We start from the raw sequence: 16,432 nt of genomic DNA, 5'->3' as shown, positions 1-16,432 counted from the left end.
TGAGGTTGGCTTGATACCAAGCATCTGTGACAGACCATCAGCCCCACTGCTATGTAGTTCAAAATGCTCTCTCTAAATTGATAGTCTGGGTGGTTAGCACGGTTTAAAATTTCACTTGCTCACCATTATGCTTTAACTGAGATACTGGGGATAACACGGTTGCTGGAACAGTGCACTTGCCTTTAGCCCTGAGAGCGCTTGTACTGCCCTGCAAATAGGAGGGAGCATGCGCGCGGCGCGGCCCGGCCGGGCCCGCCCTCCGTACAAAATGGCGGAATTGCACCCTCAGTAAAGTCGCGGGAGGGGTACTGACGGAAGGAGTGCGGACCAATAGTGTACGATATTTATATATAAAAAAAGGGGAAAATAAAAAATATTCTTTTTTTAAAAGGCCTTGCCGGGGCAGAGCGACCGACTGATCGATAAACCCAGAATCACCTATCACAGGTGAGCAAAGCTTTCCTCTCGCCCTGTCCCCGCAGGAGGAATTCCCAGATTCAAATCATAACCGTTGGTTTGCGCCGCTCCAAAACAAAAGCTTGAAATGCGCGGCGATGTCGGGTGAAATGGACTGTTTAGGGACAGAGCACATTTTTATTTCACAACTGCCTTTTGTCTATACAGATCGGGGAGGGGGAGATAGTATTGAAAATAATCGGGTAAACGGCATTCCACCTAGAAACACGGAGGCCTTGACTCGGAAGGACTGATCGCGCCCTGCTCTCGCTCTGATCAAGATAATTCCCCGTCCTCCGCTCCAGCGCTTTCTCTTCTCCTTTTTCACATTTGCAAGGGCTGTAAAACCGTGAGTGCCGTTGAACGGTGTAACACAGGTATTGAATAACCAATTGTTTGTCTTTTAAAACGCATATTCATTTTATGGCCAGAACGAGTCGACCTAACTTGCTGGCCCTGGTCCCGCCTCCATTAGGCCCGCGCTGGGTCGGATCTGGCCTATGAATGGTCGGTTCGCCTGTCCATCAACGCCGGCAGGCGGCGGCAGGTTAGGTTGCGGTGCTCTTTGGCCACACGCGTGCTGCCCGGCTACGATGGACGGCTTTTGGGGAGACGCTGCTACGACGAAGGCCATCATTGTTGAAACCCCCTTTTTTTTTGGAAGCGAAATCTTTTAATTTTAAAAGGCGTTGTCTGAGTTAAAATTCCTCCAACCTGTAAAGGAAGTGAGATCATTCCTCCCCGAAGGTATGTTCCAGTGAACTATTCAGGTTAGCAGGAGGAGGGGCAAACACTGATAATAATGAAACATTTGGGGTCTACATGCTAAGGTGTGTACGTTGGTGAGTGCAACAGTTTCCAAGGAGTGCTCCACAATGTAAGTTTTTAAAACAAATACATGGGTCTTCCCGATGTCTGAGAGTTTATAGATTAGTTGAGCCATACAGACTAGGAAGCTTGCAGGTACGATCTCTGATCTGTGATGAATTAGTTGATCTCGGCTGGAATGTCACATCAGGAATGGCCTAAACGAACCGGTTTCAGAATTGCATGGTTTTCACTCCTTGTCGCTGTCCAGCGACCCCTGCTGGAAGTGTGTGACGTTATATAGGGAAATATAGAATTGGTGGACGATTGGCCTGTTGGTACATTCTTGTGGTTCACATGTACAATGCTTTTCAATCGTTTTCATTTAGGCTGCATTTAGTGTCTATACAAATTAATGTGCGAACAGGAAAGGCGTGCGTGTGTTGCGGCTGATTGTAGTTGAGTTAAAAAAAAATTGTCTAAATGTCTTTGCTATTTTGGAAGTATTGAGTAACACAAACTCCAATCAGTCTTGCCTTTTTTTTAATACGCATTTTAATATGAATTCTGTTCTGGCAGAGTCACTGTAATTACAATCAGTTGCAGGAAAGCTGTGCAGAAGACCTTGCAAAACAGCATTGGGGCCTCCTACCTTGAGTTACCTTTATATTCATGTGCCACATTTAGCAAGTTGAGTGCTTTATATGGCATTTTGAAGCACATAATATGAATTGTTTTAAGTATTTGTTCACCAGTTTAAAATTAAATGCTTTGCAAGCATTTTTCTTTGATGGATGAAGTTTCTGATGCAAGTAGTTAAGACAGAATAAATTAAGCCAGTTGGATTGAGATGCATGGTAACTGAACCACATGGAATAGCCAGGACAAGACCGCTCAGATTGTATTGTAAGTCAGTATGTAACATGCATAACACGAGAGGGGGCGGTTTGGATTTAGTTTTGGGGAATGAAGGTGGGCAGGTGGAAGGAGTATCAGTGGGAGAGCACTTGGATGCCATAGACCATAATTCAGTCAGATTCAAGGTAGTTATGGATAAGGATAAACCAGGAATTAAAGTCCCAAATTGGGGGAAAAGCTAACTTTGCTAAGTTGAGAAGTGATTTGGCCACAGTGGTCTGGAAACAGTTACTTGTAGGTAAATCAGTGTCAGAACAGTGAGAGGTTTTCAAGGAGGAGATCTGGAGAGCTCAGGCCAAACATGTGCCCTTAAAGAAAAAGGGTGGGAATAACAATTCTAGAGCCCCCTGGATGTCCAGGGACTTACAGGGGAGGATAAAGGGGGGAAAAAAGGGCAGCTTATTCATATACCAACGGCTAAATACTGTAGAATCTTTGGAGGAATATAGAAAGTTCAGAGGTAAAATTAAAAAGGATATTAGGAATGCGAAGAGAGAGCATCAAAAATTCTTGGCAAGTAAAATTAAAGAAAACCCAAAAATGTTCTGTAAATATATTAAGAGCAAGAGGATAACTAAAGAAAGGGTAGGGCCTATTAGAGACCATGGGCCCAAGTTTCCACACGATAAAAAAACGGGCGCCCCTCTGAGCTGGGCGCCCGTTTTCGCGCCTAAAACGGCGCCGGAAAAAAAACGGGCGATTCTGGAGCGCCCTGCAGCTCCTTGTCTGTTTGGCGCGGCGCCCAGGGGGGCGGAGCCTACACTTGCGCCAATTTTATATGTGGGAAGGGGCGGGTACCATTTAAATTAGTTTTTTTCCTGCCGGCAACGCTGCGCGTTGGAGCGTTCGCGCGTTCGCGCACGCGCAGTGTGAAGGAAACATTGGCACTCGGCCATTTTTGTAGTTCTTTGTAGCTGTTTAATTTTTGAACATTTTTTAATAAAAGCACATTGCCATCAGCACATCAGCACTGAGGCTTCTTGCAGCCTTCTCATTGTTCCCCCCCCCCGTGGGAACGAACGGCTGTTTCCTTCCCCACCCTCCACGGGAACGAACGGCTGCCTCCTCCCCCCCCCCTCCCGCTCTGCGGGAACGAACGGCTGTTTCCTTCCCCACCCCCCGCGGGAACGAACGCCTGCAGCATTCTCCGTGGCTGAAGCACTTTCACACAGGTAGGAAGATAGTTTATTTAATCTTTTCTTTGCTTATAAATGTTTATTCAGGTTGGATTTATTTGTATAATATTTGTAGAAGTATAAATAAGGATTTATTATAGAATTTAATGACTTCCCTTTCCCTCCCCCCCCACCTCGTTCTGGACGCCTAATTTGTAACCTGCGCCTGATTTTTTAATGTGTAGACAAGGTTTTTTCAGTTCTACAAAAATCTTCACTTGCTCCATTCTAAGTTAGTTTGGAGTACGTTTTCACTGTGGAAACTTTGAAATCAGGCGTCAGTGGCCGGACACGCCCCCTTTTGAAGAAAAAATTCTGTTCCAAAGTGGAACTGTTCTACCTGACTAGAACTGCAGAAAAAAAATGTGGATAATTGCGATTTCTAAGATTGTCCGTTCTCCACCAGTTGCTCCTAAAAATCAGGCGCAAATCATGTGGAAACTTGGGCCCCATGAGGGTAATCTCTATGTGGAGGCGGAAGATGTTGGTATGGTTCTTAATGAATACTTTGCGTCTGTTTTCACATTGGAAAGGGGCAATGCAGGTACTGCTATCGAGGAGTGAGGTGAAATTCTGGATGAAATAAACATAGTGAGAGAGGAAGTATTGAGGGGTTCAGCATCTTTGAAAGTAGATAAGTCCCCAAGCCCGGATGAAATGCATCCCAGGCTGTTGAGCGAAATAAACGAGGAAATAGCAGAGGCCTTGACCATCATTTTCCAGTCCTCTTTGGGCATGGTGCTGGGGGACTGCTAATGTGGTACCCTTGTTTAAGAAGGGAGAAAGGGATAGACTGAGTGATTACAGGCCTGTCAGTCTAACCTCAGTGGTGGGAAAATTATTGGAAAAGGTCCTGGAAAGACAGGATAAATCTACATTTAGAAAGGCGAGGATTAATTCAGGACAGTCAGCACGGATTTGTTAAGGGAAGGTCATGTTTGACAAACCTGATTGAATTTTTCAAGGAGGTAACCAGGAGGGTCGATGAGGGTAGTGCGTAGGATATAGTGTATATGGACTTTAGCAAAGCTTTTGATGAAGTCCCAAATGGTAGACTGGTCATGAAGGTTAAAGCCTGTGGGATCGAGGGCAAAGTGGCAAGTTAGATCCAAAATTGGCTTAGCGGTAGGAAGCATAGGGTTAGGGTTGGGATGTTTTTGTGACTGGAAGGATGTTTCCAGTGGGGTTCCGCAAGGCTTAGTACTGGGTCCCTTGCTTTTTGTGGTATACATCAATTATCTAGATTTGAATATAGGGAATATGATTAAGAAGTTTGCAGTTGACACTAAAATTGGCTGTGTAGTTGATAATGAAGAGGAAAGTCATGGACTGCAGGAGGATATCCATCTATTGGTCAGGTGGGCAGAACAGTGGCAAATGGAATTTAATTTGGAGAAGTGTGAGGTAATGCACTTGGGGAGGGGTAATAAAGGGTATACACATTAAATGCTAGGCCATTTAGAAGCGTAGATGAGCAAAGGGACCTTGGAGTGCTTGTCCACAGATCCCTAAAAGTAGCAGGCCAGGTGGATAAGGTGGTTAAGAAGGCATACAGAATGCTTGCCTTTATTAGCCGAGGCATAGAATACAAGAGCAGGGGTGTTATGCTTAAATTGTATTATACTCTGGTTAGGCAACAGCTGGAATACTGCGTGCAGTTCTGGTCGCTGTATTATAGGAAGGATGTGATTGCACTGGAGAGGGTGCAGAGGAGATTTACTAGGATGCTGCCTGGAATGGAGAATCTTAGCTATGAGGACAGATTGGATAGGCTGGGTTTGTTCTCATTGGAACAGCAGAGGCTGAGAAGAGACCTCCTTGATGAGAGGGCCTAGATATAGTGGATAGCAAGGGCCTATTTCCCTTGGGAGGGGTCAGTTACAAGGGGGCATAGTTTTAAAGTGGTTGGTGGAAGGTTCTGAGGGAATTTGAGGGGAAGCTTCTTCACGCAGAGGGTTGTGGGGGGTCTGGAACTCACTGCCTGGAAGTGTGGTGGATGCAGAAACCCTCACCACACTTAAACGATGCTTGAATGAGCATTTGAAGTGCCATAACCTGCAGGGTTACGGACCTAGAACTGGTAAGTGGGATTAGACTGGATAACCTCTTCTTGGCTGACACAGCTACGTTGGGAAGTACTGCAGGGAATAACTAGCAGAGTGGACAAGGGAGAACCAGTGGATGTGGTGTATTTAGGCTTTTGACAAGGTCCCGCACAAGTGATTGCTGTGCAAAATCAAAGCATATGGTATTATGCTGACGTGGATAGGGAACTCGTTGGCAGACAGGAAGCAGAGAGTCGGAATAAACGGGTCCTTTTCAGAATGGCAGGCCGTGACTAGTGGAGTGCCACAGGGCTCAGTGCTGGGACCCCAGCTTTTTACAATATACATTAACGATTTGGATGAAGGAATAGAGTGTAATATCTCCAAGTTTGCAGATGACACTAAACTGGGTGGCGGTGTGAGCTGTGAGGAGGACGCTAAGAGGCTGGAGGGTGACTTGGACAAGTTAGGTGAGTGGGCAAATGCATGGCAGATGCAGTATAATGTGGATAAATGTGAGGTTATCCATTTTGGGGGCAAAAACACGGAGGCAAAATATTATCTGAATGGCGACAGAGTAGGAAAAGGGGAGGTGCAACGAGACCTGGGTGTCATGGTTCATCAGTCACTGAAAGTGGGCACGCAGGTACAGCAGTCGGTAAAGAAGGCAAATGGTATGTTGGCCTTCATAGCTAGGGGATTTGAATATAGAAGCAGGGAGGTCTTACTACAGTTGTACAGGGCCTTAGTGAGGCTTCACCTGGAATATTGTGTTCAGTTTTGGTCTCCTAACCTGAGGAAGGACGTTCTTGCTATTGAGGGAGTGCAGCGAAGGTTCACCAGACTAATTCCAGGTATCGCTGGGCTGTCATATGAGGAGAGACTGGATCAACTGGGCCTTTATTCACTGGAGCTCAGAAGAATGAGAGGGGATCTCATAGAAACACATAAGATTCTGACGGGACTGGACAGGTTAGATGCAGGAAGAATGTTCCTGATGTTGGGGAAGTCCAGAACCAGGGGACATAGTCTTAGGATAAGGGGTAGGCCATTTAGGACTGAGATGAGCAGAAACTTCTTCACTCAGAGAGTTGTTAACCTGTGGGATTCCCTGCCACAGAGAGTTGTTGATGTCAGTTCACTGGATATATTCAAGAGGGAGTTAGATATGGCTCTTACGATTAAGGGGATCAAGGGGTATGGAGAGAAAGCAGGAAAGGGGTACTGAGGTGAATGATCAGCCATGATCTTATTGAATGGCGGTGCAGGATCGAAGGGCCGAATGGCCTACTCCTGCACCTATTTTTCTATGTTTCTATGAAGACGGCCAGGGTGAACTCCAGGACTGGATGGGTCGGAGAAGAATTTTCCCAGATTTTTTTTTCCCCCAATTGGCCTGGGTTTTTATCTCTTTTTTTTTTGCCTCTTCCCAGGAGATTGTATGGCTCTGGTTGGGGTGGAGTGTAGGATGTTGTGGTGCAAGGGATGTCGCAGTTGTTTGGGGCGGACTGGTTGGGCTGGATGCTCTTTACCTTTCCGCCATTGTTCATAGGTTTATATGTAACCTTTAGGGCTGCTGACCGAGGGCCATGTGGCTCTTTGTTGGCCGGCGTGGACACGATGGGCCGGAATGGCCTCCTGCGCTATAGATTTCTATGTTTCTAAGACAGTATCTGGTCCCTTCAATCGGATACATAGAAACATAGAAAATAGGTGCAGGAGAAGGCCATTCGGCCCTTCGAGCCTGCACCACTATTCAATAAGATCATGGCTGATCATTCCTTCAGTACCCCTTTCCTGCTTTCTCTCCATACCCCTTGATCCCTTTAACCGTAAGGGCCATATCTAACTCCCTCTTGAATATATCCAATGAACTGGCATCAACAACTCTCTGCAGCATAACAGACAATCAGACTGAATAGACAATTCATCTTTGCGGCGGCTACAAGGCTTAATTTCATCTTGCATTTTCCTGGGAATGGCAGGTTATGCAAACAAAGCTTGTGTCGTTCAACAACCATTTCTAATTCTTTGATAAATGATTGCCTTGAAGCATACTTAGCCAGTGCTGTTCTTTACAAAGTATAGTAATTTATAGTTTCTAACTGAAATGTACAGGTGTGTTATCAGAATTTATACAGAATTTTGAATTATTGCAGGAAAATGTATGCAGAAAATAATGGCTATGTACAGAATAATGCATGTCAAATGATTATGAGGTAACAATGTCTTTCAAGGGTGTGGATGATGTCATAAACTGCAAGAGCAAAGCTTGTGGTTTTAAAACACTTGCCTCAACCTAGGTTTCCTGCTTGGTTTCCTTCTGAGCACCCTCTAAGCTGGTCCAAAGCACCAACTCCCATAAATGAGAAGCAGTTGGACTGCTCCTGTAATGCATGCTGTTGAGGCTCTGGATACAAGATGAGAACCACACCAATGGGGTTGGGGCCCCATTTGAGAGGAGGTAATCTACCAAAACACAGATTATCTACAAAGAGTTGGGAGTTTTTAAAAATTGATTTTCAGAAATTAAATTAATTCTTGTGTATGTGTGCATCAGAAGAAAAGAACTATCTTTGTCTGGAGGGCCCACCTTGGATAAGGGGAATTACCAAGGTAAGTAATATTCTTTCTCCCTTTGTCCTTTTAGATTGGGTCCTCCAAGTTTAGTTCATTTTCTTATGGTGACTTGTGTTGGATTTAAACCTTCCTGTATGAAATATGGTGGGCTCTGCTTCCAATAAGGAGTTCATACGGTAAGTAATTTATCTTTATTGGATCACATTATCTTATGGAATACAGATGGTGCTTTATGATTCGGTGTGACTCCTGCCAACGAAACGGAAGCTACGCAGAAGCATTCAGCGCATAACTGTCAGGTCCCATATTTTAAAAAATAACGTTCACCACAACAGACGGAGGATCTGAGATGTGCTGAAGCACATCACTAATAAAGTTTCATTAATGTTACTAGGTTGCGTTAATGTTAATGGTGATTTTTCCAGTTTAAGAACCGCTGTCTCGAAGGACAAACATCAACTTTAAAAAATAAACTCGCAGTTTGAATTTTATTTAAAATTAACGGTTCTAACAGAATTCTCTAAATCCTCTTTATTCCTCATTTTGGAAGTCAAGCAACAACGAACAAAAAAATACTGGAACTGCGCATGTGCAGCTACTTCCGGTTCATTGGCAGCAGTCACGTCCTTTATAATTCCCCAGTCAATAATCTTTATGGGGAGCTGGTTGGCACAATGGTTTAGACACTACTATTGTATATTCAAGACCAGAGTTAAAATCCAGCCAAAAATGAGGGGATGAAAATCTCCTTGGCCATAAGGGACTTGTGTGAAATGTATTTGGGTAATTTTTTTTTTCTCTTTTGGTCAGTTTTCTCCCCTTTTTCATGAAAATGTTGACTTCCTGTTGGGAGTGTTGTCACAAATGTGACGTGTCCTTCAGTATCTCATTCAAGTGATCATCATTATTATTGTATGTGTCCGGATTATTAGCAGGAGATTCATCTATGGGGCAGAGTCTAATTCTGTTTAACTGCTGCTTACTCAATTCCACAAATTCATTCAATTAATAACGCTCTCACTTCAGAGTCGGAATGTTTTAGGTTAAAGCCCCACTATGAATTTGAGTTTAAAGTCGAGGCTGGCATTTTAGTGTAATAAAGAAGGAGTATTATATTGTTGGAGATGTTATCTTTCAGATGCTCTGTCAAACTGTATCCTATTTACCTGCTCAGGTGAATGTAAAGATCCCTTGACACTATTAGAAGAACAGTGTATTCTTCCAGTGACGTGGCCAACATTCATCCCTCAACCAACAGCACCACAAATGGATTATCAGTCATTCTGTCTTTTTCTTATGTAGGACCTTGTTACATGCAAATTAGCTGCTGTTTTTTTACATAAGTGACTGCAGTCCAAAAGTAATTAATTGGTTGTATCGTGCTTTAGTGCAGTGGTTGTTACATTTTCCCTTGCCTTTCCTTTTCCTACCCCCCAACCTCCGAATCAACGACTTAACACCCATATCTCTAGCCTCCCCTCCTCTCCCTTCGTAAACCCCAGTTTGTGCTTCATTCCACTGCTCTAGTCCTGTTGCACACTAACTTCCATTCTTCCATCTATGCTATCTTTCATGGCTCTCTGCCACCTAACATTACATTTTAAATCTTTATCCTGGTCCATAAATTCCCCCCCCCCCCCCTCCATCTTTCCTGAGATCACATTACCTCTCTCTCTTTCCACCTTTAAAAAATCTGTCAAAACTCCTCTCTTCCTCTGAACGTCCTAAAGCTGTTTATAGTCCATGAGTTAATTTTTGAAGTATAATTCTGTTATGTAGACAAAAATGGCAGCGAATTTGCAGATAGTAAAGTTGCACAAACAGAAAATGAGGGAATCTTTCTTGGTTGAGGAATAAATATTGGCTAGGAAAACTCCCCTGTTCTTTGAATTGTGTCAGCACAATCTTTTACACTCACCTGAGAAGGAAGACTGGGCTTCAGCTTGATGTTTCGCCTGAAGGACCCTATCTATCAATGCAGCTCTTAGTCAGTATTGCATTAAAGGGTTAGTTGATTATATGCTCAAAGTCCTGGAGAGGGACATGAACCTACAACTGTCTAATGTCAAATCGAAGTCAGCATCTAACAAAGTTACAGTTGATGGGAATTACATTTTAATTGACCAAATTTTGGGCTTTTCTCTATTTTTGTCCTTCAAGTACAGTGAATAACTTCATAATACTTTTGTTTATAGTTTAATTTTAGGCCAGTTATATCAAAAGAATAATCTTGCCAATTTTGTTTCAGTAACAACATAATGGCGAAGAGAACTGCAGACAAAGAACTAACTGATCGGAATTGGGATCAGGAAGAAGAATCTGAAGAGGTGTGTAGACAGTTTCTATTAGTGATTGATGTTGTCAACTTGCCACACTAAAATGCAAGTTTTTTTTGTGGTGAGTGGAATGATAAGCAGCAGTTACCTGTGCTACTGTAACATGATAAATGACAGGGGTGGGAAAGAGAGGATGAACTGAACCTGAGTCTACATGTCAAATTTTGTGGTACTGCATTGTCAACTGGTAAGGAGGTGAACCAAAGTCTGAAAGGTTTAAGCTAGTATTGTATCGGCTGATTGCAGCGAGTATGTCAATCCAATTTGATTGCTTAAGAGAAACCATTTACTGTCTGCCCCTATTTCCACTTACCATTGGAAAAATAGCCTGTGAAGAATAGTAGACGTGTGTAGAGTTGTAGAATAGTGTGCAGTGGGACTTATTTTTAATTTTGAAAAGAACACTAAATCATGTATTCTTCATATTTGCACTCCAATGCTGCAACAAGTTCATCTTTTGCAGCTTTAGGTGTATGTCATATGAATTTTTTCCCCCCTCATCACTGGGTATAGCAATCAAAGACTCATTCAGTGGAGTGCTGCAATACTTCTTGAAATCTGAGTACTACACAGGACCATAGTTGTGAGTAACATAGGGCCCAAATTTCCCCATGAGTTGCACCTTTTTTTTTGGTGTAACTTGATTTTTCTGGTGTATCTTTTGAGTTGCAAATATGGCCATTTAATTTGCGCCAGTGTAAGTGAATTCGTTAGGTTTTTTGTTAGGTCAGTTTTTTTTTCAAAAGGGGGTGTTCCCAGCCATTTACATCATTTATGCCAATTTGGCCAGAAAAAAATTGTACTAAACAAACTTGGGGCAGAGTATGTGTCCACTTTTGTCCGCACAGAAAGACCTTACTTACAGTTAAGGAATCGGCGCAAGTAACTACATTTAAAGAACAAAGCACCAAGCACCAAACAAAGTACAAAAAGTAATTAACAAATAAAATAGAAGGAACCCTGCCCCTAAAGCACCAAGACCAAAGTAATAAGCAATCAATAAATAACAAAATAGAAGGAACACTGCCCCAAAGCACCAAAATCAATCAGTACATAACAAATACAAAATAGAAGGCTTATCTTCGGGAACGCAGCGGGCCGCCGATGAGGGAGCGCATTTGTCCAGGGCTAGGGACAGCGTGCTTCGACCCCTCCCACATAGCCTGCAGCGTGCGTTCGCAGAAACAGCCTGCCAGGAGCTACTGCACATGCGCGCAGACTTGAGCACTGTTTTCAGCACCGGGACCTGGCTCCGCCCCCAATCCATTGGGCCACGCTGCGCCATGGTGGAGGAGAGGCTGGGGAGCGGCCAAAATACAGAGGTCTTTTTTTGGCGCGCGTAGAGGTAGGCAAAAGCGGTGCAGCTCGAATGAGGGCACCAGAAAAAGAGGTTAGGGAAATCTGGGCCCATAGTCTGGCTTCAAGAAAATAGTGCAATAGTAATTTCGTTGAGTGTGTAGTGCATGGCAGAGCGAGATTTTTAAAAGGCCCGTCGAGGAGGAGTTGGGAAGTTCGAGCTGCGGGAGTTCGTGGTCGCTGAGGCCTATAAAAGGCCCGTCGAGGAGGAGTCGGGGAGTTCAAGCTGCGGGAGTTCGTGGTCGTGAGGCCAGCTGGTGCAGCTGCAGGGAGAAGGCAAAAGAAGTAGAAAAAAATCGAAAGGTGAAGTCACAGCCAAGGGGGTAAGTGATTTGGCTGGTGAGTAGTTTTTCGTTTTCTTTATCAGTAAGTAACATTGTTGTTGCCAAATTAAGTGTATCTAAGGGTTAAGTCATGGCAGGAGAGCTCGGACACGTGTTATGCTCCTCCTGTACTATGTGGGAAGAGGTGTCCCTGACGACTGTGTGCGGGAAGTGCGTCCGTCTCCAACTCCTGACGGACCGCATTGCGGCACTGGAGCTGCGGGTGGATTCACTCTGGAACATGCACGATGCTGAGAATGACGTGAATAGCACGTTTAGTGAGTTGGTCTCACCACAAGTAAAGGGTACACAGCCAGATAGTAAATGGGTGACCAACAGGAAGAGCAGTGCAAGGAATGTAGTGCAGGGGTCCCCTGTGGTCATCCCCCTGCAAAACAGATACACCGCTTTGGATACTGCTGAGGGGGATGACTCATGAGGGGAGGGCAGCAGCAGCCAAATTCATGGTACCGTGGGTGGCTCTGCTGCACAGGAGGGCAGGAAAAAGAGTGGGAGAGCTATAGTGATAGGGGATTCGATTGTAAGGGGAATAGATCGGTGTTTCTGCGGCCGCAACCGAGACTCTAGGATGGTATGTTGCCTCCCTGGTGCAAGGGTCAAGGATGTCTCACAGCAGGTGCAGGACATTCTGAAAAGGGAAGGTGAACAACCAGTTGTTGTGGTGCACATAGGTACCAACGATATAGGTAAAAAACGGGATGAGGTCCTACGAGACTAACTTAGGGGGAGCTAGGAGCTAAATTTAAAAAGTAGTAATCTCAGGATTGCTACCAGTGCCACGTGCTAGTCAGAGTAGGAATCTCAAGATAGCCTAGATGAATACGTGGCTTGAGGAGTGGTGCAAAGGGGAGGGATTCAAATTCCTGGGACATTGAAACCGGTTATGGGGGAGGTGGGCCCAGTGCAAACTGGAAGGTCTGCACCTGGGCAGGGCTGGAACCAAATGTCCGAGGGGGATTGTTTGCTAGTGTTGTTGGGGAGGAGTTAAAATAACATGGCGGGGATGGGAACCTATGCAGGGAGCCAGAGGGAAATAAAATGGAGGCAGAAGCAAAAGATAGAAAGGAGAGTAGTAAAAGTGGAGGGCAGAGAAACCCAAGGCAAAAAACAAAAAGGGCCACATTACAGCAAAATTCTAAAGGGGCAAAGTGTGTTTAAAAAGACAAGCCTGAAGGCTCTGTGCCTCTATGCGAGGAGTATTTGGAATAAGGTGGATGAATTAACTGCGGAGACATCAGTTAACGGATATGATGTAATTGGCATCTCGGAGACATGGCTCCAGGGTGACCAAGGCTGGGAACTCAACATCCAGGAGTATTCAACATTTAGGAAGGATAGGCAGAGAGGAAAAAGAGTCGGGGTGGCGTTGCTGGTTAAAGAGGAAATTAATGCAATAGTAAGGAGGGACATTAGCCTGGATGATATGGAATTGGTATGGGTGGAGCTGCGGAATACCAAAGGGCAGAAAACGCTAGTGGGAGTTGTGTACAGACCACCAAACAGTAGTAGTGAGGTTGGGGACAGCATTAAACAAGAAATAAGGGATGTGTGCAATAAAGGTACAGCAGTTATTATGGGCGACTTTAATCTACATATTGATTGGGCTACCAAACTGGTGGTAATGCGGTGGAGGAGAATTTCCTGGAGTGTATCAGAGATGGTTTTCTAGATCAATATGTCGAGGAACCAACTAGAGAGCTGGCCATCCTAGACTGGGTGGTGTGTAATGAGAAGGGACTAATTAGCAATCTTGTTGTGCGAGGCCCCTTGGGGAAGAGTGACCATAATATGGTAGAATTCTTTATTAAGATGGAGAGTGACACAGTTAATTTGGAAACTAGGGTCCTGAACTTAAGGAAAGGTAACTTCGACGGTATGAGGCATGAATTGACTAGAATAGACTGGCAAAGGATACTTAAAGAGCTGACGGTGGATAAGCAATGGCAAACATTTAAAGATCACATGGATGAACTTCAGCAATTGTACATCCCTGTCTGGAGTAAAAATAAAATGGGGAAGGTGGCTCAACTGTGGCTAACAAGGGAAATTAAGAATGGTGTTAAAACCAAGGAAGAGGCATATAAATTGGCTAGAAAAATTAGAATTCAACAGAGGAGAACTAAGGGATTAATTAAGAGGGGGAAAATGGAGTACGAGAGGAAGCTTACAGGGAACATAAAAACTGACTGCGAAAGCTTCTTTAAATATGTGAAGAGAAAAAGATTAGTGAAGACAAATGTAGGTCCCTTGCAGTCGGATTCAGGTGAATTTATAATCGGGAACAAAGAAATGGCAGACCAATTGAACAAATACTTCGGTTCTGTCTTCACGAAGGAAGACACAAATAACCTTCCGAATGTACTGGGGGAGAGTGGATCTAGTGAGAAGGAGAAACTGAAGGATATCCTTATTAGGCGGGAAATTGTGTTAGAGAAATTGATGGGATTTGAAGGCCGATAAATCCCTGGGGCCTGATGGTCTGCATCCCAGAGTACTTAAGGAAGTGGCCCTAGAAATAGTGGATGCATTGGTGATCATTTTCCAACAGTCTTATCAACTCTGGATCAGTTCCTGTGGACTGGAGGGTAGCTAATGTAACACCGCTTTTTAAAAAAGGAGGGAGAGAGAAAATGGGTAATTATAGACCGGTTAGCCTGACATCAGTAGTGGGGAAAATGTTGGAATCAATCATTAAGGAGGAAATAGCAGCGCATTTGGAAAGCAGTGACCGGATCGGTCCAAGTCAGCATGGATTTATGAAAGGGAAATCATGCTTGACAAATCTTCTGGAATTTTTTGCGGATGTAACTAGCAGAGTGGACAAAGGAGAACCAGTGAATGTGGTGTATTTGGACTTTCAAAAGGCTTTAACAAGGTCCCACACAAGAGATTGGTGTGCAAAATCAAAGCGCATGGTATTGGGGGTAATGTACTGACGGTGGATAGAGAACTGGTTGGCAGACAGGAAGCAGAGAGTCGGGATGAGCGGGTCCTTTTCAGAATGACAGGCAGTGACTAGTGGAGTGCCGCAGGGCTCAGTGCTGGGACCCCAGCTCTTTACAATATACATTAACGATTTAGATGAAGGAATTGAGTGTAATATCTCCAAGTTTGCAGATGACACTAAGCTGGGTGGCGGTGTGAGCTGTGAGGGGGACGCTAAGAGGCTGCATGGTGACTTGGACAGGTTAGGTGAGTGGGCAAATGCATGGCAGATGCAGTATAATGTGGATAAATGTGAGGTTATCCATTTTGGGGGCAAAAACACGAAGGCAGAATATTATCTGAATGGCGGCAGAGTAGGAAAAGAGGAGGTGTAATGAGACTTGGGTGTCATGGTTCATCAATCAATGAAGGTTGGCATGCAGGTACAGCAGGCGGTGAAGGCGGCAAATGGTATGTTGGCCTTCATAGCTAGGGGATTTGAGTATAGGAGCAGGGATGTCTTACTGCAGTTGTACAGGGTCTTGGTGAGGCCTCACCTGGAATATTGTGTTCAGTTTTGGTCTCCTAACCTGAGGAAGGACGTTCTTGCTATTGAGGGAGTGCAGTGAAGGTTCACCAGACTGATTCCAGGGATGGTTGGATTGACATATGAGGAGAGACTGGATCAACTGGGCCTTTATTCACTGGAGTTCAGAAGGATGAGAGGGGATCTCATAGAAATGTGTGAGATTCTGACGGGACTGGACAGGTTAGATGTGGGAAGAATGTTTTCGATGTTGGGGAAGCCTAGAACCAGGAGACACAGTCTTAGGATAAGGGGTAGGCCATTTAGGACTGAGATGAGGAGAAACTTCTTCACTCAGAGAGTTGCTAACCTGTGGAATTCCCTGCTGCAGAGAGTTGTTGATGTCAGTTCATTGGATATATTCAAGAGGGAGTTAGATATGGCCCTTACGGCTAAGGGGATCAAGGGGTATGGAGAGAAAGCAGGAAAGGGGTACTGAGGGAATGATCAGCCATGATCTTATTGAATGGCGGTGCAGGCTCGAAGGGCCGAATGGCCTACTCCTGCACCTATTTTCTATGTTTCTATGGTGTGTGTTTTGGTTGGGAGAGCATATATGGTGTGTGTTATGGGGTGGGATATCACAGAAATGGCAGTACGTGAGCAAAAGATTACATGTAACGGGGAATAAAGTCAGTTAAAATTCTGTGACATTGAAGAGAATCTACTGCTGCTGCTCTTCCCACACTTCTACAATTAGCATGATTTGTTAATCTCCAGCATAAGTCATGTGCCACAATACGTCTGAACACCTTGATTTGGATAGTTAATACTGTGATTTGACTGCATGCAGTGAGCAAACATGTTATAATTTTAAAGCTTTAAAAAAAGCAAATATAGTAGCTGTTCTACCCTGTTCATGGGTTGTTTGCATATAGATAAACTAAGCACATTGCAGCTTTCC

General features: G+C 44.3%; 1 protein-coding gene across 8 annotated transcripts in view; it reads left to right on the top strand.

Annotated features, from left to right (window-relative positions):
- The first annotated feature begins 260 nt into the window (after positions 1–260).
- The window catches only part of nup50 (nucleoporin 50), a 78,876-nt gene continuing 62,704 nt past the window's right edge, over positions 261–16,432 (top strand). For 2 of the 8 annotated variants that reach the window (XM_070900553.1, XM_070900546.1), the window contains exons 1-4: positions 261–447; positions 625–833; positions 8,052–8,157; positions 10,230–10,308. In XM_070900553.1, coding sequence (XP_070756654.1) covers positions 8,123–8,157; positions 10,230–10,308 — 114 coding nt within the window. In that variant the 5' untranslated portion in view covers positions 261–447; positions 625–833; positions 8,052–8,122. Of the gene's footprint in view, positions 448–624; positions 834–977; positions 1,204–1,251; positions 1,287–8,051; positions 8,158–10,229; positions 10,309–16,432 lie in introns of those variants that run through there. The other 6 variants (XM_070900547.1, XM_070900550.1, XM_070900548.1 and 3 more) reach the window with 6 other exon arrangements.

Source organism: Pristiophorus japonicus, chromosome 15, assembly GCF_044704955.1.
Source record: "Pristiophorus japonicus isolate sPriJap1 chromosome 15, sPriJap1.hap1, whole genome shotgun sequence".
NCBI lineage: Eukaryota > Metazoa > Chordata > Chondrichthyes > Pristiophoridae > Pristiophorus > Pristiophorus japonicus.
The sequence above is the reverse complement of the archived record's forward strand: the minus strand, read 5'-3'. Positions and strand labels throughout refer to the sequence as shown.